Source organism: Stigmatopora nigra, chromosome 2 (genome assembly GCF_051989575.1).
Source record: "Stigmatopora nigra isolate UIUO_SnigA chromosome 2, RoL_Snig_1.1, whole genome shotgun sequence".
In the NCBI taxonomy this organism is placed as follows: Eukaryota; Metazoa; Chordata; class Actinopteri; order Syngnathiformes; family Syngnathidae; genus Stigmatopora; species Stigmatopora nigra.
In genome coordinates, this window is record NC_135509.1 from 2,680,732 (window position 1) to 2,703,329 (window position 22,598).

The 22,598-nt window shown below is 41.4% G+C and overlaps 3 protein-coding genes and 1 non-coding gene across 6 annotated transcripts in view; all 4 read left to right on the top strand.

Annotated features, from left to right (window-relative positions):
- Positions 1 to 433: 433 nt before the first annotated feature.
- Positions 434 to 4,116, top strand: stx11b.1 (syntaxin 11b, tandem duplicate 1). Its single transcript, XM_077710625.1, has 2 exons — positions 434 to 617; positions 2,092 to 4,116. The coding sequence occupies exon 2, from the start codon at positions 2,099 to 2,101 to the stop codon at positions 2,993 to 2,995; it is 897 nt and encodes a 298-aa protein (XP_077566751.1). The 5' UTR covers positions 434 to 617; positions 2,092 to 2,098; the 3' UTR covers positions 2,996 to 4,116.
- Positions 4,117 to 4,632: 516 nt separating this feature from the next.
- LOC144185772 (syntaxin-11-like) lies at positions 4,633 to 6,456 on the top strand. Its single transcript, XM_077710501.1, has 2 exons — positions 4,633 to 4,824; positions 5,181 to 6,456. Exon 2 carries the CDS (start codon positions 5,188 to 5,190, stop codon positions 6,055 to 6,057), a length of 870 nt encoding a protein of 289 aa, XP_077566627.1. The 5' UTR covers positions 4,633 to 4,824; positions 5,181 to 5,187; the 3' UTR covers positions 6,058 to 6,456.
- Positions 6,457 to 6,977: 521 nt separating this feature from the next.
- trnal-uaa (transfer RNA leucine (anticodon UAA)) lies at positions 6,978 to 7,060 on the top strand. The gene has a single exon. It is a non-coding gene; the product is annotated as a tRNA-Leu (tRNA).
- A 1,732-nt stretch (positions 7,061 to 8,792) lies between these two features.
- Positions 8,793 to 22,598, top strand: part of utrn (utrophin) — a 73,666-nt gene continuing 59,860 nt past the window's right edge. For 2 of the 3 annotated variants that reach the window (XM_077739439.1, XM_077739458.1), the window contains exons 1-17: positions 13,044 to 13,146; positions 16,366 to 16,427; positions 16,647 to 16,739; positions 17,195 to 17,272; positions 17,902 to 17,994; positions 18,086 to 18,258; positions 18,738 to 18,853; positions 18,978 to 19,138; positions 19,885 to 20,109; positions 20,443 to 20,624; positions 20,870 to 21,020; positions 21,112 to 21,231; positions 21,482 to 21,583; positions 21,703 to 21,810; positions 21,885 to 22,064; positions 22,149 to 22,303; positions 22,412 to 22,535. In XM_077739439.1, coding sequence (XP_077595565.1) covers positions 13,068 to 13,146; positions 16,366 to 16,427; positions 16,647 to 16,739; positions 17,195 to 17,272; positions 17,902 to 17,994; positions 18,086 to 18,258; positions 18,738 to 18,853; positions 18,978 to 19,138; positions 19,885 to 20,109; positions 20,443 to 20,624; positions 20,870 to 21,020; positions 21,112 to 21,231; positions 21,482 to 21,583; positions 21,703 to 21,810; positions 21,885 to 22,064; positions 22,149 to 22,303; positions 22,412 to 22,535 — 2,202 coding nt within the window. In that variant the 5' untranslated portion in view covers positions 13,044 to 13,067. Of the gene's footprint in view, positions 9,144 to 10,143; positions 10,371 to 13,043; positions 13,147 to 16,365; positions 16,428 to 16,646; positions 16,740 to 17,194; positions 17,273 to 17,901; positions 17,995 to 18,085; positions 18,259 to 18,737; positions 18,854 to 18,977; positions 19,139 to 19,884; positions 20,110 to 20,442; positions 20,625 to 20,869; positions 21,021 to 21,111; positions 21,232 to 21,481; positions 21,584 to 21,702; positions 21,811 to 21,884; positions 22,065 to 22,148; positions 22,304 to 22,411; positions 22,536 to 22,598 lie in introns of those variants that run through there. The other variant, XM_077739447.1, reaches the window with a different exon arrangement.

The window sequence follows — 22,598 nt, forward strand, 5'->3', positions numbered from 1 at the left end:
ATTATGGTCTGTTGTGTGTAACATCTTGAGGGAAACGTGAATTTAATCCATTTTGGAAGAAGGCTGTTTACAATGAAGAAGCAACTATGCAAAAATGTTCAAATTGAGTGACAATTTCCAATCAAAATAAGTTGGAATAAAAAAAGCATTAAGAAAAGACTCTAAATACACCCAGATGACACCATGAGTATGTTGGCCGCTGCCTTGGCCACCATGTTGAAAGTGTCAAAAAACAATATTATGGGAATATAAGTTCTCGTTATTGCGTATGATTCATCTTTATAAGGAGGCAATTAAAGTACATTTTATGCAAAACACAATGAGACTGATGCATACATTTGGTCAATTTACTAAAAAAAGCACAAATCAACTTAATGTCTCTACCCCAACAAATGATAACACGCCTTTTTTTAGTTCTTGCGACAAACTCGCCGGTCTTCATTCCTGCCTTTCGACTTGAGTCATTCGGACTGAAGTCAAACGACGTATGAACTCTGCGATTTCTGCTCCCCACATGGACATGTAGGGGCCCCCCCATTGATGCTCCCCACACTGTAGGATGTTACTAAAACACAAGCCACCTCACTTTTAAGACAAAAGTTTGAAACACAGCAAAGGTAAGACACTTTTATTTAGTAATTGTATTGAATATTTAAGTTTGTGTAGTGTGGTTGACTTTTCCTTGTCAAAATATGTCTAAAATTGAGGTCAAATGAATGAAAACACCAGATTTAAACACTGAATATTTTTCATTTAGTGCAGTACTGAGTTTAATTGGTCAGGAAATGTGTCGAATTGTCCAGTATTTGAGCAAAAAAAATTTGTACAGCAGTAGTAGACAAAAAAATGCAAAAGTGCAAAACATGTTTCAAATGTGATGATGAATGATAATATTCAAATCATAAAATATAAAACTTAGCCTAATAATCAATATTAATTACCAACTTGATTTTCATAGATATTTCCACGAGAAATCTATTTCAACTATCCCAATAAAGTGATAACATATTCAAATCTCTCCCAATGGCTTCAATCTAAACAGGTTAAAAAAAAACATGGGTTTCAAACTGAACTATATTTCTTTGTATTTAAATGAAGTATGTTTTCCTGTTCGGGTACGGTATGTGCGGAAAGTGATGTGCTTCTCCGATAAGTAATCAAAACCGATGTTTGGACAAAGACGTCAATCAGATGAGAAGTCAAAGGAACCTGTTTGGTGAAGAGCAACACCTTAAAAGTATTCAATGGAAAACCTGTATGGCCAGTCAGTATCTGCCACTGGGTGGTTTCACTGTGAAGAAGACGGTCTGATTTCATACATTATAACAATATAACCTTTTTTATATGGCTAAAAATATATAATGACTACCCTTTAAGGGAAAAAACAAGAACTAATTCCAGACAAAAGTAGGAACTGGGGATTGTAGTTCTATGAAAGAGGCTAAAGCAATGTTTAAAAATCTCTGTGATTGAAGGGTTCATTGTTTAGAGCCCCATCTTTGGTAGTTGTTATTGTTGAAGGAGGGAATTGGTGGTATGAGCAAGCTTTGGAAAGGCGGCAGGCAGTTCAAATGAGGTGACAAAGAGCAATTAAGATGATGTCATCGCCTGAAACGCTAGCAAGACGACCTATCTCGTGTTAAGTAGTTGTACAAACATTGCTTAAACAATGGGAAACAAAAACAAACAGTACTGCAAACAGAATTGGGAAAACTTGACGTCTTCAGTGGCAAGAATGTGCAGAAACCCCTAACCCTTACCTTAACACTAACCCTAACCCCTAACTGGAATCTGAACAATGATCGCAATTGACAAAGAGAGGCTTCGAGGAACACAATGTTCTGATGTTTCAGGTCTCACCAAAGAAAAACAATTACTACAATATATGGTCCCACAAAGAGAACAAGGTTAGGTGGAAACCATTTTTTTCAGGAGATGAAAGAACTGTTCACAATATTGTGTTGCCCTAGCATATTTAGTCAAAATGGTTCTTTTCCAAAAAAATGGCCAATTTTGAGGCACCCATAAACCTAGGTTGATATTGTTTAGCTTCATAAAAAATTGAACATCTCTCAATCCTTATATTTTCAGATCAACCATGAGGGACCGACTGAGCTACATGCAGGAGTTGTCCAGCAACCATGTGGAACCGATGGAATACGCCGAGTCGGGCACGTCGGACACCCTGAGCAACGTGGACCTGGAGGACGAGCTTAGCCACGAGGCGGTAGTGTTCGACAACAGCCCCGCCTTAGCCAAGATCTTCCAGCAGGCTCAGGAGATCCACAAAGACATCCAGCTCATTCGCCTGGAGGTCAGAAGGCTCCGGGAGCAGAACTCTCGCATGTTCCAAGGCGTAACCACCATGAGCACCATCAAAAAGGACGCCAACACCATCGGCGCGGATATTAAATCGCGGGCCGAGCGCGTGCTGGAGAACCTGCGGGGCATGGACAACACGGCCCGTAAGCTAGAAGAAGTTTACGGCCCTAATTCGGCCATCACGCGTATCGCCCGAACCCAATACGCCTGCCTCAGCAACGGTTTCCGGGACGCCATGTTTGACTACAACGCGGCCGAGATGAGTCACCGAGACAACTGCAAATCCCAGATCCAGAGGCAGATGGAGATCGTGGGACGGGAGGTGACCGGCGAACAGGTGGAGGAGATGTTGGAGAAGGGCCACTGGAACACCTTCACCGACAACATCATGGCGGAGGGCAAGACGGCCCGCACTGCTCTATCCCAGATCGAGAAGCGCCACCAGGAGCTGGTGGACCTGGAGAACCGCATCAAGGGCGTTCACGAGATCTTCTTGGACGTGGCCCTGCTGGTGGAGGAACAAGGCCCCATGCTGGACTCCATCCAGACCAACGTTCAGAAAACGGACGAATGCTTGCAGGAATCGCTGGTCAGGCTCGGCAAGGCCAAACGTCACGACAGGAACAATCCCTTTAGGCAGATGTTCTGTAGTTGCTTCCCGTGTGTCGACTGACTCCGGCCGTGAAAGTCTGTGCTTACGTTCCGGTTATGTTCCGGAAGCACCAATGTGATGAAAATTTGCTTTGCCGAGATAAAACGCTGGCTTCGGGAGGGCGCTGAGGTTTCGTTAGCGCTCAATGTTTGGGGAATTTCAGCCATGGGATTGAAAAAGTATATGTTAACAAATAAATCAACCCTGCCATGAGAAACAACCACCCAAAATGCTAGCGACTGTTAGTGTGCCGTTATTGCTAATTGCTCTCCTGATACAGAGAAACAGCTACGTATCACAATAGTATCTCCACAACATCAATAATCACTCATTTCTGAGAACATTTTATTGTTAATGGTTTGCTAGTAAACACAACCACCCAAAATGCTAGTGACTGTTAGCATGCTGTTATTGCTAATTGCTCTCCTGATACAGAGAAACATCTACACATCACGACATCTCCAAAACATCAATTATGACTCATTTCTGTGAATATTTTATTGTTAATGACCTGTTAGTGAACACACAACACCACCAGTCGCTCGTCAATCTGAAAAACTAGCTTCCTCATTTAATCTTTTCGCTTTACTACTCTTGTGGCTACGTTAAATCTCTGTCAATTGGACCTTAATATTGACCAATTTTAACGTTAACCTGTTTCTGGAGAGAATGTTTGGACAAAAAAAATCCCACTTGACTTCTTTCATGACAATCTTATCTAATTAAAGCTGAGCTAAAAATACTCAAGAATTCGGGTTCAGACATTTTTACTAACATGACGAGTATCTCAAACCAGGAAACGAGAAGACATTTCGACGTAAGCGGACTATTGTGATCACGTATTGTATCAGAATTGCAAAACAACATATTTTTAAGAAACAAATTTCAAGGATTTACTGTTATATTGACTTGGTGTTACATCTCAATTAAAGGAATTTATCCAGATCAGTTATTTTGTGTGTTTTTGTGTAAAACCACAAGGTTGACAATGTCTGCTCTTATTTCTGTAAACTGTTTATTTGACCCTTTTTATTTAAATACACTGTAAAAAAAAGTTTCTGTAGTTGGCGCTAGATTGATGAAAACTGTTTACAATGTGTATTATCATGCCAATTACCCATTAAATTATTGCTGCCTCATGACCCAACATCTTGTTTTTATTCTAAACTGTACACAATTTTAGGGTTAGGGTTAGGTAGTGTAAAAAAAAAAGAAGTCAGGGTTAGGTTTAGGGTCAGGTCTTTGGTTTAGGATTATGGTTAGAGTTCTGGTTAGGGTTAGGTTTAGTGTTAGGTTTAGCATCTTATAGCACTGCAATGGATTTGCATCAAATCATTCAGTTTTATTTAATTTATCTATTTTACTGCATAACAACTTGGTTTTTAAACTGCCAAATTGAAAATATGTTCAAGAAACACATTTTGTTCCATCGTGTTTATTGCTTCTGATAATGTACCACGCTAAATATTTCAAATAACATCAACACTCACGTCACTGTGCAAATGGTTGGACTGTACATCGTGTAAGAGAAGCTGAAATTATGACTGGTGGCGTAACATTCACATGTTTGATAAACTGGTCCACCCGGTCTTAAACTTCCTTACATTTGAAGCATTCAGAGAAGTTAAAAAAATCTTCCAGGAAGAATTATTTGTGGATAGAGAGGGCAGGGCCGTACTGGACGTATATTTAGGCTTGGTGGATTGTGCATGCACACGAGAAAGACGATTTATCATAAGCAGAGAGACAAAGATGCTCTTTCTATTTGTCGGGATTTTATGAATCAGAGGAAGGCTCTCTCTGTGTTGGATAATCTGATTCTGCCGCTTGCGTGAGGAAATCATAAAAGGGTAAGTTTAAATGCTATACATAGAGTTTACTATTGCTATTGGCATATGCGTATACAATATACAGTAATGTACATACATATACATTGTGATATCTTTTTGTGTTTTTTTTTCTACCGACCGTAGAAACAGATTAATTTGTATTCAGTTATTTTATATGGGAAACGTTGATTTGACATACGAGTGAATTGACATACGAGCTCAGACCCGCAAAGCTTTAGGCTCGTATCTGGAGGCATTACCGTACACCAAAATAAGCGTAACTCTCCTTTCTTTTTTACATTTAATAAAAATGTTGGACAATGACCGTGGAAATGATTTAAGACGAGGAATTGAAATGTTTGTTTTTTCTGTACCAGAGGCAGAATGCGGGACATGCTGGATAGGCTGCAGAATGTTCGCAAAGACCTGGAGGATGAGGACGACATGGACTACGACGAGAGCAAACTGCCCCCGGCTCAAGAGTCGACGGTCTTCGAGAACACGCTGGACATCGAGAGCATCCTCCAGAAAGCCGAGTCCATCCGCAAGGAGATTTCCATGCTCCTCTTGGAGATTCAGCGCCTACACAAGAATAACGAACGCTTCCGCACCACCGTCCGCCACCTCTCGGACGTCAAGCGGGACTCGGACGACATCGCCAGAGAGATCCAGAACCAAGGCAAACGGCTCCACACTCGCATTTTGGCCCTGGGTGAGGAGAGCGAGAAGATGAAAAAGAAGGAGGGGCCTAACTCAGTTTCCAGTCGAATTGCCTGCATGCAGTTTGATTCGCTCATCCTGGCCTTCCAGACCACCATGGGAAGGTACAACCAGACGGAAGAAATGCAGCGCTCCATCTGCCGGGAGCGGATCCAGCGCCAGGCGTCCATTTTGGGGACTGAAATCAGTGATGAAAAACTGGACCAAATCATAGACAAAGGCTGTCAGGGTTGGGAGGAGTTGTTCCAGAGTCTTCCCAATCCACAAGAGGGCCATTCGTCCCGTTGGGCCATGACGGAAATTAAAGACAGACATCAGGAGCTGGTGGCCGTGGAGGCCCGGCTCAAGGAAGTTTACGAACTGTTCCAGGACATGGCGGCCCTCATGCAAGAACAGGGCTCCATGATTGATAACATTGAGTCCAACGTGGTTCAAACCCAGAACTATATTCAAAAAGTCAATGTGGAGATCGTTAGGGCCCAAAAGTATAAGAAAAAATACTGTTGCCCATGTTTACCTTGTTGGAATACATAAATTTAAAGTACTATAAAATGTGTGTTTTTTTAAGATTTGTCTTGTTTTCATTAACACGACTACGTATGTGGCCACCGGATGGTGTAGTGGTTCACTCGACAGACGGAGGTGAGGGTTAACCGTGGGATCGATAACCGCTCAGTGGTGCTACCATTGTGACTGCCAATGGCTATCTGTGGATTCTGTGTGTCCTATGGCTGACTGGCCACCAGTCTAGGGTGTACTCTGCCTGGGTTCGGCTCCGGCACCCCCTGCGACCCTTGTGAAGATGCGAAAATGAATGACTACAAAAATTTGCTGCTGTGATTGTCGTTTGTTCAAAGGGTTTCCCTTTTGTTCATTGAACACTTTTTCTTTTTTCAATAACACAATTTATTAATCATTAAATCATTAATTTAATACTGTTATTAGCACCTCATTTCTTCAATAACTCCCAAACCATTAGACGTATTGACACCAAAATTACACAAAAGATAGGTGGTTATCTTTTGTTTATTGAACATGTTTTAGTTTTTCAATGACACACTCCATTCATTAATTATTAATTTGATATTGTTATTAGCAGCTAATTTCTTCAATAGCTCCCGAACCGTTGAACGTATTGACACCAAATTTTCAGAAAAGATAGGGGATTTTCTTTTGCTCATCGACCACAATTTAGTTTTTCAACGAAATACTTAATTTATTAATTATTAATTTATTGTGGTGATTAGTACCCTACCAATAGCAAAAGCAATGCCATTTTTCCGATTTTTTAGTCTCCTCGACAGTTAGCAACTAGATAATGCTAAGGTTTGATTTCGTAAAGTACAGACAGCTTGACTTAAAATATTAAAACGTACTGAAAATATGGAATTGCTTCGGTCATATAACTAAGGTAACGTTTCATAATCCAACAACACCGAAGTCGTGGACCGTATACCAGGATGGCCGAGTGGTTAAGGCGTTGGACTTAAGATCCAATGGACGTATGTCCGCGTGGGTTCGAACCCCACTCCTGGTATTTATCATTTTGATCGCAAAAGCTATCCGATTTCAACATAGTATAATGTCTATTGTAGAAATTCGTTGAAAAGATTTCCCCGAGCATACGTACTATACGACATTTTGGTCTCAAACATTTGGATTGGGCAATACAGGACAACAGAGGGCCTTCTAAATTATTCGAACGTAACTTTTCTGTCAGTTTGCAGTCAAGTGTACTTGTAAACCAAGATCTTAGATCAGATAGAATGTAAAATCAACAATTCTTGTACTTAGGACTGCTGCTGGTATGAATGATGAAAGAATGTATTTAATTTGTTATGTTCAAGAGTCACCACTAGGTGCCAGAAACTATCTGTTCAATAATTGCACCCTGTGTAACATGAAAAACGTTACATTATTCTGTAATAAAGATTTTAGTTAGTTTAATAAACACGAGTTACTTAGTAATTGTCCTTTGGTGTTAAAAGTTCATTTTTACCCTTCCCCAATGGGGTAGCATTGACATGTGTAAAACAAAACAAAACAAAACAAATTAAATGTCAAACTTTGCTTGTAAAACAAAACAAAACAAATTAAATGGCAAACTTTGCTTGTTTCTCAAATGATTTTTATGTTGACAAAAAGTTTTTTACCAAGTGAGAATACAATCCTGATTCTCTTGTGAGATGTTTGACAGCAGAAATTCTATCTTCCTGAGGGGTCACCCAGGGGTCGCGGGTCTCATTGTTGACATCGGAGCCTGCCACTTTGGAAAGAGGACAAATCCCTTATTTTTGACACTTGACAGTTCGATTACAGAAGTAATACAACCAGAGTTAGAATGACTGTTTCTGCATTCTAAATTCCAACGGTCTGGAAAATTGTCAAAGGCTTCATGGCTAAATTGCATTGACTAGTATTGACAAAGAGCAGACAAAAACTCTGACCTAAAGCTCGGTATCATGGCTATCGAATAAAGACTCAAAGAGCTTTCCATAGACAGGTGACTCGATACTTTTTGGTTTGTGTAACTGAGCTGTGTTGAGGAAACATCTATAAAGGCGCCTGGGCAACCGAGAAGGTCGAGGCCTCGCAGATTAGCGAGCAGTCAAGAGCTTCGCTTTACCCACAAAGTGGCAGGGCTCGTTCCTTGAATCTATAATTTAATGTCATTGTAATTCAGGAGGTGCTGGCATCTTAAATGGAGTGCAATTAGAAATAAAAAGGCCCAAATGCATTAAAATCCCAATAAGAAATTGCTATTGTTTGATTTACATAAAATGGCAGTCACGTTGTCTAAATGTCACTGGATAGATAAGCACTCAAAATAATTTAAAATAAATGGGTTCAACTTTTTTCCCCAATTAAAATTTAATTTAATTGGGTGGTGTTGGGTCACGTGACGATGACACGCCATATTTCCATCGTGGCTTCTGCGGGAGAGTGGTGGAAAGTTGGAGAATTATTGTCAAGGAAGTCTTGTTGGAAAGTGTGCTTCCTGTTAAAAGTTTCAAAACAAATGCACACACTGGTGTTTAAGGATTTTTAACGCATTTTACTAGAACAATCAAATACACATATTAAAAAAAATTAAAATAAATGTAGGAAAAACCCAACAAAAAGTTTATTTGTTGACTTTATATAGAAAAAAATTCCTAGTTGCTGCTTTTGTTTTGAAAAGCAACAGTTAAGCGTTTAATTTTTTACTCCTCAGTTTGACCTTGACAAGCGTCTCCAGGCTGGTGAAAAAAAAACACGCGCACACCAGGAACAAACTTTTGAATAGGGTCTGTATCGCTGCACATTCTTCATGTTTATAATATTTAATATCTCCAAAATCTGAACTTCTTCGGCATCAGGACTTTCAAGTTGACGACTAAGCCGTCCAACTTGAACTTTTCCTCGCATTCTTTCGCCGTGGAATTACTTTGGGAGTGTTCTCATCACTCTTTTTAAGCAGCGTGTGTCCTCCACACTGAAAATGTTCACAGATCACCGCACTTGGAATCTAATTTTGCGTTTTTCGTGACTCGCCTCGACACGATCTTGTCGAAATTGGACAATTTGGACTTGTTTTGAGGCAGTGCACGTCTTCTTAATCCCTCTCGGTGACAGCAGAGGTGAGTTGTCTTCTTTCGCTTCGGCAGCCTTAATTATACACCGCAAAATGCATAAAACATGTTCAGAAAAAGTCAAACAAACTTTAACAAATATTTTAATTGGGTTCCTTTGTATTATCAACTAAACTACACTGAATGAAAGAACTGTATTAAAAGGGGCGTCGCCCAAACAAATGCTTTACAGTGCGTGTGTTTACAGGTAATAATAACCTTTTAAAACATGCATGAATTACCCTTTTGGTATGAGCGTGAAGACTATTACAATTTTAGTAAACATGTGTTAAATATACACGCTAAAACCATACCAAGCGTTTAAAAAAATTATACATTCTTTACACGCTGAGATACGAGTACCTCGACTTACGGGTTTGTTGACGTCATGGCTGTCAACCCAAAAAAAAAAAAAAACAGTTTTCAATGAACACATTGTCTAAAATTTCTTTAAAAAGAACTGAGTGTTACCAGATATAAACCTGTCAATTTTTATACCTTTCACTCTTGAATATTTTTGCTTTCTATTTTCCTGGTCGCCTGCGTGACAGGAAAACTAATTAGGCCTGACTATATTTTTATGCCCATTTTATGCCTATTTAGATTTTTATGACCAATCACTTTAAATATTTCTTCCACTGTTCTAAATGGACCCTCAAAGCAAAGTTTTTCAATATGGCTGCTTCCGCCGGACCATTCTCATCCCACTCGCCACTTGTTTGGGGTTCTCCACACATGTATTCACTTTATCACGGATGAGCCTGGCTCGCCTTCTATTTTGAGTCGTTGCATCACCCACGGAGAAGTGCAACTGACAGAAAATCTCCTTTCATGGTAAACCGGCTATTTATTATTAGGAGCTTTTGAAACGGTATCAAACGCAACCAATGTTTAGTTTGGCCCGATGATGTAATCAAACAATTCTGGACTTGACGTGAGTTCCAAAACAATGGGGTCCTTGTGGAGGTTATTGCAAAAACCAATCATTGCATTTATGTCTCTTTTGCAGGACATCACCTCACTGGACATCTTTTGAGTCTTATCTCCCTCCCACATGAGCGTGCACAGATCCATATTTTACCCCTTATTTTGTTGGCACGCTTGAAGGTGAGGGAGTTGCCCCGGAAAATTCAAGCCTCCTCCTCCGCCACGGTACTTTTGCGACCATGGCGTCACCCGCAGATTTTGCGGAGGGAGGAGCCAACGAGTTCAGTGACATCATCAAGTCTCGAGCAGGTAGGTTCTTCATTTTTATTAATAAAATGGTTTGAAAGTCTATTATTGTAACACTGGCTAGAATTACATTTTACATTTATATGATTTTATGATAGCATTGTGCCACAAACTGTAGGAAGAAGAAAAAGTACCATAAAAGTACCATAACCTGATTTCTGATGCTTCTGAAAAATTGCATTTTACTTCTGTCTGTTTTTCAAAACTGTTGCCATTTTAAAATTTTCTGCACAGGTAACGCTTTTGAACTGTCATCCAAGTGAAAGAAAATGTTTTTCTACGGTCATTATTGATTCATAGAAATGTGTAATAAAACTGTCATGTCAAGTTTCAAAATACCTTGTAAAATCAGAAATATGCTTATAGTACAGCCTTGATGGTGAGTGCTTATTTTTCCATTTTGTACAGGTAGGTAAATGCAATCAATGTTCTTCCAAATCAGTTCTATTTTTTTACACATTGGTAAATTGGTTATTTGACCAGATAACACTTAAATTATGAATGTATGGAATTTTTTTTAACTTGGCTATGGTTAGGCAAAGGATGTAGTAAGACTGACAACTTTTTTTGTATGTGCATTGAAGGGCGTACATTTTTTTTGCGACTTTCCACCCGCTAACTTTAAGATAGTTTTCCTATCCTATTGCCCTGCCTGGCTGATTCCCGGTCAGGAATTCCTCCATGCCGTGGCAGTTTGTAATTTACGTTTGTGTCCAGACCACAAAGGCTCCCCTCTCGCGAAGATTCAGGTTTCCTAGCAACACCCCCCTCCCAAAGTCATGTTTTTTTTTGTTTTGTTTTTTTTAAATAGCATACTGGGGAAAAAATGTCACATGTAGCTTAGTTACTGACCCAAAAACACCAGGTTTTACCATCCTGTAGGTCTCACAGTGTGTTTATATGTGTGTGAAAGAAGGGGGGATTACATCAAGTTCGTTCAGTCATAGGAAGTGGATTTCAAGCCTGGTTTTCCAACTTTAAGGTTTCTGTTGCGAATGGAGTCTTTGCCGGACAGGTGGGACGGATGTTTTCGCAGCTGAGACGAGCCCCTCTAAAAAAAAAAAAAACATTAACTGGCTGGTTACGGCCGACTACCGTGACGCTGTGCTTTATGTGAGCTCGCAGTTGGAGAGTGGCGCCACCATGACTGATTGACAGAATGTCGTCCTGTTCTTTAGCCGAGGCCGTTCTTTCATTTTCACGGACAGTTTTCAACAAGCTGTGTGTGCATAGTGGAGGTCAACAGGCGACATTCCGGCTATACATACTTATGCAAACAAATGCCTATTGAGTGTCAAGGGAGGGCGGGCTCCATATTTCCACCATGTTAACTTGTTATTCTATCCCACAATGCACCAGGAGCTGAAAGGAAAATGTTAAGTAAGGCAGGGTATCCTACTAGGCATTTTTGCAAGTAATTGTAAGGATTTGTTTTGGAAGAAAACAAAAAGTGGAACTGACTAGTTAGCCTTAGAATGGCTGTATTTTTGCCACAAGTCACCGGATTGTTTACCAGACTCTGGTCATTCTGGAATTGACAGTTCATTCAGTAACTTTCTGTTCATAAGCATTCTTTGCAAAGGCAATTCTCACGTCTCGGAGCATCTGCTAGCAATTTAGGGTGTGACATGAAACAAAACGAAGAAGAACAGCGTTATTGTCGTCAAATGGAGGGTGTGGCATCAACTTTTGTGATGGCTGGGTGGAACGTGTAATTGGATGCACTCCATCTGGTGTGTGAGAGTGGGCGTGTGTCGTGTTTTCTGCCACAACACAACACGGATGGCCTGTCCTTGAATAACCGGGTGAAATTTTGGAAGCCATTCCAGTGACATTTGTCATCCCATCATTGCAGAATACTCCAAGCACATCCTAAATTCCATGGAGTTTCTTTCTCTCAATGGATTGGATGGAACATGGACATTTATTCAAAGCTACATTGACCACTTCTCAACAGCGTTTAGTTCAACAAAAACCACAAAGGCAAGAGGGATCGGGTTAATAACCCTTTCAACCTTCCCCAATGAATAAAGGCTGTTTAAAAAAGCCAGAGATCCTTTCCCTTTTTTTGCCTTGAGGGCAAGTTTGAGACAGGTTCTTGTTTTTATTCCCCCTATTAAGTTTTTTTAATGACAGTCCCTTCTGTCCTGTTTTGAAAACAATAACAATAGGGTTTTTGTTCTTGATGGTTGACATTGCCAAATGTATTGGATGCCTCTCTTTGGCAATGGCAGCCAATGAGGAAAGTGCCTTGAGATTTTTTGGACGGAATGACAGATTTGGGAATCCTCTCCGTGTCAGCGTGACTAATTCATTCCAGTGGAAAATCCCTTTTTTGTCACTGGGTTTCTTCATTCACTTTTCTAGGCTACTTTTTAGTCCTCCTTAGCAGGCATCGTAAAGACTGCCCGCTGCTTTCTATGATTTTCTCTAATATAGGACTTCCTAAATGTTTAAGAACGGAAGAGAGTTGACAAAGCACAGGAAAAATGAACTTCCTTTGCTTTTCATTTCGCTTTCACTGTAAGAATTGTTTAAGTTGCAGGTTTTGCAATACCGAGTGAGTGTTCTAGGGTCCTGGATTTGAGAGAGAAAAAAAGTTCAGACTTCTTCTACTTCCTCTATTCATCTCTACCGTTCTTCCGTCTTCTGGTAGCCCCTTGAATACTTCTGCGTTTGTTTTTCTTCTCACTTTCTACTATGAATTTGAGTAAGTGGATGTCATGGCGAAAGCGCAATGTTTTCAGGAGGAAGCGGAAGCCCGAAATAATTCTTGTGGGTGAGTGCACGGCTAAAATTGAGGCCGTTGTCCACTTGAAAGTGAAGAACCGACAAGTGCTTGAAGCTAAAGTGAATCTGCTTGACTGTGGTGACTTTTCAAGTTTTCAGAATGGTTCATAAAGGACACAAAATGTACATTTGTTGTCACTTTTTCAGATGAATTTTGGCCAACACTGCATTATTTCTAACTGCTTCCTTGAACACTTGCATCAACCCTGTGTAGTGTCAGTGAAGGTTACTAATCATTCCATCGCTTTGCATGCTGGGCTGACTCTGAACATTGACTTTATCTCTGTTCATGGCGCCTCAACCACACTCTGAGGCCCCCACACGTCCAGACTGCTCTGTTATGATTTTTTTTCTTCTTCTGGTTCTGCCTTTGCTCTCTCACTGTTGCTGCTACCTACATTCTTCTGGTCCTTTCCTTTTTTTCTAGTCAAGGACACCGACAAAAACAGGAGGGGGAAGGAGGCCCAAAATGTTCAAATTTCTTTTGAGTCTGGCGACTGTTGCAAGATTTCAAAGATCTTAGGTTGCTATGTGACAGGCTGTATACTATCACAATAGGAAGTTGGTAGTCTTCTGCAAAGGCTTAGACTAGCTATGGTGTGACTTGTAAAATGAGCACATAAACATAAATTTGTTCATTTCAAGATGTTAAAGGTTCCCCAGAGATGATAGCCATGGTCACGGAAGGTTCCCTGTTCCAAATTCTTGGCTCTTGGAGAGCAAAAAGCATGTCAACAAGGCTCTGCTCGGCAGTGACAAGCTGAGGCAAGTGATTGCTGGAACCTTGGAGGGGGGGGGGAGGAATGCATTTGGGAATTATGGGAATTCTGTTCATTCTTTGCATCCTACACAAGCAAAGGGGGAGTTCATCGGTACTGTGGTTGTTTTGTGAGGGCGCTTTTGTTTCCAGCAGGAGTTAGTTTAGTCAGGCACAATGAGCAAATGACTTGAAAGACACTCATTGTGTCCACTGTTGACTGAGAAGGTGAAGTTCAACCTAGCCCGGACACAATCTTTTCCTTAAAAAGTCAGACACGTGCCACCTCAACTTGATATCTTTGGAGTTTAGCTTTGGGTAGTTGCTACTTGATCATGTGAGCTTGTGGTGAATGGGTTAACTGTAGTCGCTTGTAGGGAGGATTTTGTGAAAGCCTCGATTAGGACAAGCGCTGAGGTGGAACCATGTGAACTTAGGAAGTGCGGCCTGACTTGTAAATTGCTGTGTTTGCTCGGCCATGTTTGCAATGTGATGTTGCCGTGGAATCCCGCACCGTTTGTTTGGTTTCCACCTCAGTGCTTCCCTGCCTGAGGTCTTGGGACTTGTCCACCTGTGAAATAAAAGACATATTTATTTGAAAAGTCTGTCGCCGCTGGGTTATCTCAGCTGGTCATTTTAGGTTTCCCCAATGGCTCAATCCTCTTGGGGATGGATTATGTAACCTGCCATTTTTAGGGAAAAACTGCTAGCACTGAGACCACTATAATGGTTTTTACTTAGTCTTTAGTCTTTTTTTTAACCAATAGCTGGCCACCACATTGATGTAAAGACAAAATTGTGTTTGTATTATTGACCTAATAACATCTCAACAATGTTGCGTTCACAGCTACATTTAAAAATGGAAATACAGCATGGCAAATTGCAGACGCGTGCGTGTGTGGCCAGTGAGCCGTGGGAAGATACCAGTGGGATTATGCCGACTTGATGTAATCACCATTTCCTGTTTAACCATCAGATGAAAGCCGTAAACTATAAACAACATGTGCATTGTCAGCATGTTGTAGTGATTGTGTTAAGCAAAACAATTATTAACTCATGTTGGCTCACATTTGACCCTTTTGTTGCCAACATTGTGCTAATTCAAATGCTCCTAAAACCCATTTAATTTATGGGGCCTGTTCTTACTCTGACTCACCACATTTTTATTTTTTTATGGTTCAGATCTTTCATGTCCATTTATTATCTTGACCTTGTAATCTAATTTTATTTTCCTCTACACATGACTAGTTCCCCTCTTATTATTATATTTTAATCAGGATTTAATCAACTGGCAGCACAATTATCCTCAATTATCCACTGTTGTTGGTAATTATCAAGTCATTGCACGCAGAAAAGCATGTAAAAACTGGAGAAAGCTCATGTATATTTTTAGGATGTTTTTTTTTCCTACTCTAAACGTCATCACAAAATTCCAAGCTGTTGTAATTTCAACCAGCATCTCACCAATCCAGTTTTTGTCCTTGACATTTTCTTATGTTGGATTCGGTTTTCATAACAGACAAAGCTATTTTTCTCTAATTAAAAAGCATTGTCGGTATTGATATTAAAGTGGGAATGAATTTTTTTGACATTGATGAGAAAAATCATATTACAAGTTTGGTTAAAAACAACTGTAAGCCATTTTTTTTGTACTAAATACTAATTAACGTTTACGATTGCCCACAAGAATTCAGGTGGGTGTGTTAGTTTTCGTAGTTGAATAAGCGTCAGGTAGGATAAGTGCTGTTTTAATGTCATTTACAGATTTGGATTCACCAATCACTCAAATACATACATTATGTGAGCATCTGGCAATATGTAAAATAGCCTAAGAGGACATGGCTAATAAATATGGCTTAATGTTGTGTATACACACTCCCCTTAGTAATATTTTCACCTCTCTCGTCCAAACCTCACATTACTACCTTGATCTTTTCCGTCGTTTGACATTCCTGTGCCAACGGCAGTCAAGAGCAGCCACATACTGTATGAATTGAAGTTATTGTACAGGTGGAGGCCCTTGGAAGATTTGAGGCAAGCCAAGGGGCCTTCCAAGGTTGCTTTCAAGTTAGGGGAAATGCCCATTTTGTGTTGAGAGTGCACCTGTACTGGACCTTTATACTGACATTTTGATCAGAAAATGATTTCGACATAGCACAAAAATCTCTTTTTACTCACCGGCCTGTGTCCTGACAGCGCCACTTAAACATACACATAAGCACACACATCATATTTTTTCCCCCCTCATCCGAACCTTAATTGACATTGCCTTCTGGCACTAATTTCCCATTTTAGAATTAATGGTGATTTGCTACTAAAAGCCACGTGGACTTCATCTTAATGTGCATTTTTATTACAACTGCAGCTTTTAAGCTCTGAAATTAATTAACAGATGTATATAAAAGTATTTGTGCAGTTTAAAAGCCTTTTTTTCTCTTCTCTTACCCGCAGATGAACATGACTTAGTGCAGAAGAAAACATTCACCAAATGGATAAATGCACAGTTCTCAAAGGTAACTTATACTTAGTTTCTCCCCTTATTTATGCAACAAGTTAGTTACAACAATGTCACTTGGTTTGGGACAGAGTATTTACATTTTTATGATAAATTTGCAACAGATTTGTTTTAATGATGTAGTCCCTTACATAAAATCAGACCTTTTTTGTCATTAGACAATGATAAAAATACATAATGTTTCAACCAGTGATGTGATTACTTGTCGTCCAATCAGAAGGGCAAAACAAGCATCAAGGACATGTTCTCTGACCTGAGGGATGGCAGAAAGCTGCTGGACCTGTTGGAGGGACTCACTGGCAACATCTTGGTTAGTTACTGCAGTATACAACAAAATCTCTAGCTATTTTTATCATTTTTTTGTGTGTGTGACTTTTCTTCATCCAAACCCATATCTGCCCTTTATTCCTCATATCTTCCGCTGCCGAAAGTGTCAGACAATCTGCATTTAATACGCTCGCTCCATCTCACTCGTCTCCGATAACAATAAATCTCCAATTCCCTGTCAGTCAGTACAGCGCCTTCTTAAAGATTTGCAGCTGCTTGCAATTCAAGCCGCCATTCTTTGGCTAAGTTCTCAAGTGAAAGAATTGCTTCTCCTATTAAATCGCTAGCTGGCATTGTGCCTTCCGCCGCGCTTCCACTTCACAATGTCTATTAGCGTCCTATTTTTCATCATTTCCTCTGAATTTCGGTGAAGGATTCTTCCAAGACGTCTGCGCTATTGTGCCCTGATGATTCCTCCTATTTTTTCTTCTTCCTCAGACCAAAGAACGAGGCTTCACCAGAGTGCACGCGCTCAACAATGTCAACAAAGTACTTCAAGTTCTGCATCAGAATAACGTGAGTGCGCTACCAATCGGTGGCTTTTTGTCAAATCCAAACGTCGAGGGGTCCAAAGACGGCTGCTTTGGTAAACACCATATCGGAAAGCGCGTGCGCAATTTCCGACTTTCCTATTCCCCGAGAAGCGGCCTGGCAAATTCACGCTCGCTGCCTGCCTGCCTGCCTGAGACATATAAGGACACACACACAGAGGGATGCAAACCAAGCGGAAGAATGAGGCTAATTGGGAGCAGAAACGAGGTGAAAGGTGGAGTCTGCGGTAGAGCCAAGTGTCACTAAGCTAAACACATGACCTCCCACATCCCACGCTTTTCTCTTGATTCTCTCCAAATAAGTCAAACGTGGCCTGGCGATAGCTTCTGCACGTGACCTGTCCGTCAAATTCGGGAAGCGACCACGCTCCACACGAATCCGATTAATTATAGCGATCAAAATGTGTTTACTGAAAAAAAAACTGCATTCTGTGCAATTGTACTTCAAAAATACATGACATAATGCTATTACCGGCAATAGGCATCCATTTTTATTTAGATTTTTTTTTTTATGATACTGTTACATGGTTAAATGTATTCACTTTTTATTTGTGCATTAAATCTTGTAATGTTGTTTTGTTTTGGGCTTGTCAGGTGGATTTAGTGAACATTGGTGGGACTGACATTGTGGATGGAAACCATAAGCTGACTTTGGGCCTCATTTGGAGTATTATTCTTCATTGGCAGGTGAGGACATGTCCTCCATATAACTTGGAATTGACTCATCTTCTCTCAAACATTTTTCCATTTGTGTTTTCTCTGCATTGCCTCCATGCAGGTAAAAGACATCATGAAGGGCGTCATGTCCAGTCTCCAACAAACCAACAGCGAGAAAATATTGCTGAGTTGGGTGCGCCAGTCCACCCGCGCTTACCCGGAGGTCAACGTGCTGAACTTCACCACCAGCTGGGCCGACGGTCTGGCTTTTAACGCCATCCTGCACAACTTCAAGTGAGGAAAATGGAGTCATGACGGCAGCTCCATCCGACTCTTTTCCATTGACCACAAAATCCCTTTGAACAAAATGATTAGTATACACAATAGCTGCTCAAACACGTTTTCTAGCCGCGTAATCTTTTGTCACGCTTGGATTTCGTCAAACAGGAACTGTCGCCCCGACTGCAAACAAATCACTTGTTGCGTTAGCAACTCACATTCTGTAAAAAAAAGATAGACTTTTCAGGTCTTGTGTTGGTATCTAATGTATGTGGGGCTAATGTGTGTGTTGACTTATCCTGTTTACACTTGCTATGTTGGTGTTTGCACTTACTGGCTCGGTGTATGTGAGTTCAGAGTAAGTGAGTTGAGCCTCAGGGGTATTCTTTTGCCCCCATTCTCCCATTTATGCAACCCTTGTCCTTTTGAGAAAGGCCAGTCTTGGTTTAAGCTTGAGTCTAAACCAGTGATTGATTATTTCATGTGACTTGCAGGCCAAATGCATTCCGTTGGGAAGATGTGGTCCAAATGAGTCCTGTTGAGCGACTGGGGCATGCCTTCACTGTAGCCAAAGACCAGCTTGGAATCGAGAGGCTACTTGATCCAGAAGGTGAGGCCTACTTTTTGACCAGTATTTATCCATTTGTACTGAGATACCTGTCATTGCAACATGGATGCCCCGTCCTCCTGGAAAATTGAACTTGTTATGGCATTTTCTTGTCATTCTTTTCCAGACGTGGCTGTGCAGTTGCCAGATAAAAAGTCCATGCTTTTGTACGTGACGTCGCTGTTCGCGGCGTTACCCAAAGACGTCAGCATGGCGTCCATTCGAGAAGTGGAGACGCTACCGCGTAAATTCAAAGTGGAGGCAGAAGATTCAGGCCTTCATGTACAGGTAACTTAATGCTAGTGCATAAGAAAACTTTTTAAATTCTCCATTTTCTGGATTTTGGAAAACACCATCGCATCTGATTGGTCCGATTTGGGGTTTCCTTTCCTGGAAGGCTTCATCCCGCCACAGGATGTGATCCGTCATACCGCTGCTGTTGTGACCGGGCAATGGGGACAGAATAGAGGTTCTTTGTGTAATGTGGACCCCTCCCCCATTTCAGGCTTTAATGCCTTGTGACTTCACACAACAGATTTTTCCAGATTTGTGACATTTTGGATGTTCAATCATCTATTGTGAGCAGACATTTCTCTCTTTATGTCAGGCATGCCAAATAATTTTTTTCCAGTCATGCATTCTGAAGGTCGGACATCTCAACAGTCTTCTAATTGTGGACGGCCTGGATTGGAACTGCACAACTTTTTAACTCCCTAAATTGTGGCATGACCTGCCCTGCAAGTCAGCCGGCACCTCCCAGCATCCCATAATATGCCCACATACTTTCTATTCCTCAAGTGTAGGGCAGGTCGCTCTGCATGCCTCTCAAAAGTCACTTCCAAGCCTCTCCCTTTAACTCGGGTGTCTATTTAAAAATCATTAGCAGCTGATTAGAATGAGAAAAGAATGCACATATATGGCATTCATGCAAAATTGACTCCGAATGGCCCAAATCAACAGGATTTTATATGATAAAGCATTCCCATGCAATTTCCCAAGAAATGTAATAAAACATTTTCTTTTTTCACCCTTAGAATATGCAGCAAAGGCAATTGGGCAAGAGCCCCCGACCAGAGACCCCCGAGGCCTTGACGGAAGAAGAAATGGAAGGTGGCGTTCTGGAGGCTGACTTGGACACTTACCAGACCACCTTGGAGGAGGTACTGACCTGGCTGCTGTCGGCCGAGGACGCCTTGCAAATCCAGGACGAGGTGTCAAATGATGTGGAGGATGTCAAAGAGCAATTTCATACACACGAGGTGATAGGCCTTTTTTTAATATATGCTACTTTGTTATAACTAGCTTTTCAGGCTAATTTCAAGTTGGTCTTCCTCCTTAGATTGGCATGATAGAGCAAAAATATAATGTTGAATGGGACCATCATGCTACTAAGCACCAGAGGTCTGTCATTCAGACTGCCTGAAATGTCTTGTTCTGAGTTACACTGTGAAAAGTTTGTCATTTTTTACAGTCATTTGGGTGTTCAAACTTCTCATTAAACTTGTAAACTTACCCTTTGCCTGAAGGCCTGTCATGAACGGGTCCATTTCCCTGGCAAATTGTGACTGTGCGGCTGTTGTGCACTTTGAAAGGCCTTCATGATGGAGCTGACGGCCCACCAGAGCAGCGTGGGCAACGTGCTGCAAGCCGGTAATCAACTCATCGCCCAGGGCAGCTTGTCGGAAGAGGTGGAGGATGAAATACGGGAGCAGATGAGCCTGCTCAATTCCCGCTGGGAGAGTCTGCGCGTGGCTAGTATGGACCGCCAAGCTAGGTACGACGCCATTTTAATGATTAGTGTACTCTTACTGCTGGGTAGAGGTCATCAGTCTTAGCCCGGACCCTCAGATGTTTGCCGCTTTTGACTGCCAGCAATGTGCTAGGCTGAGTAAGTGATGGGGAGGTGACACCTGATAAGCAGTGAGCTTTCCCCCCTTGGGCTCGTGTCAGTCACTCTGTAATCAACGTGTCCAATGTTTCAAAGACAAACAGTAGTAGCTTTGTGCTTTTCATTTTCAGGCTCCACGAAGTCCTGATGGAACTCCAGCAGAAGCAGCTCCAGCAGCTTTCCGATTGGCTGAGTCGGACGGAAGATCGCATACGAAAAATGGAAATCGAGCCCGCCGCCAAAGACTTTGACGACTACCAGGAACGCATCGAGCAGCATAAAGTGAGGACATTTGATTGGGAAGACATTAAAGTCAATTTAGAGATGCGTTGAGAGCGCGGCTAATCTCCGATTTGCTCATTTAATTTTGAAGGATCTTCAGAACGACCTGGAGACGGAGCAAGTGAAAGTGAACTCTCTGACGCACATGGTGGTTGTGGTGGACGAGAACTGTGGCGATAGCGCCACGGCTGCCCTAGAGGAGCAGCTACAAGTAAGGGCGACCACTCGGCAAAGAATTTCAAACAGCAAGTGGAGAGAAAGTACTTCATTATAATTGAATTCCATTTATGTAGACTGATGAAACGGAATTGCTATAAAAATAAGCTGTTTTCCCATTAACCACTTAGTGACTATTGGCTGGCATTAATGGTGATAACTGTCCAATTGATCTATGTCATTGCATTTTCTTCTGACAAATTTGCTACATGTAATAAATACATTTACTGTCATATACACAATAGTCTCTGGGTGAACGCTGGGCAGCAGTTTGTCGCTGGACAGAGGAGAGGTGGCACAAACTACAGGACATCTTTCTGGTATGGCAGCAGCTGGTCTCAGATCAGGTAAAACGTCCTCATACATAATCTATTACTGTGTTTCCTAATCTTTATAGCCCCTGCCATAATAATCCTGTAACTTGTAACTGAAAAATGCGCTCAGTCTGTGTGAAAATTGTCGGCAGGCTTTATTCCGAGCGTGGTTGGAAGAACGAGAAGACGCCTTGAATGAAGTGCAGATGAGCAGTTTTAAAAATCCCACTGAAATTAACGCTAAAGTGCGCCAATTAGCCGTAAGTAACATGGTCGGCTTTTCTTGGCTTCCACTCGCATGTGACTCGGCTTTGTGTTTTATCAACATGTCTAGATTCTCAAAGAAGATATGGAAAGAAAGAAGCAGACGCTGGAACAACTTACCGAAGAGGGAAAGGATGTCATGTCGTTGTTGAGGAGCGGTGAGGCTTCAGCCACCATCGAGGCGGATACTGAAGACTTGGCCCATCGATGGGATAACCTAGTACAGATACTAGAGGACTGTTCCTTCCAGGTGGTTATGGAGACCCCATCTTGACTAATTCACAAAAATACATTACATATTAAGAAACAGTGATTTAACTGCGATCCGTTACAGGTCATGGAAGCTGTAACTGATGCCGGAATGACTCAGGTAGATGAACAGGTTGTCATGAGGACGGTTGCGGTGGCCGGCGCCACTGACCAGGACTTGGCGCCACCTGCCCCCCCAAAGAAACGATTGGTGGAGACGGACGTAGAAGTTATAAGATTGTACGTATTGCTATGAAGGCTAAATACATTCATTGATTGTCACTAGTTGTGTATTGTTGCTCCTGTTTAAGTGCACACAATTTAAGGGCTGACTTTTTTGCATTGCAGGTTTCAAAATAAGCTTCACGACCAAGGCAGCTGGATCAAAAACTGGAAGGCATCCACACAATCGATAGCTTCCACAATACCCAACTCTACAACCGATACTCGGGGGCTGCATCAAAAATTGAAGGTCATACAAGGAAAAATGTCCATGTTAAGAAAATGACAATTTGGGACACAACAGTTAAACATG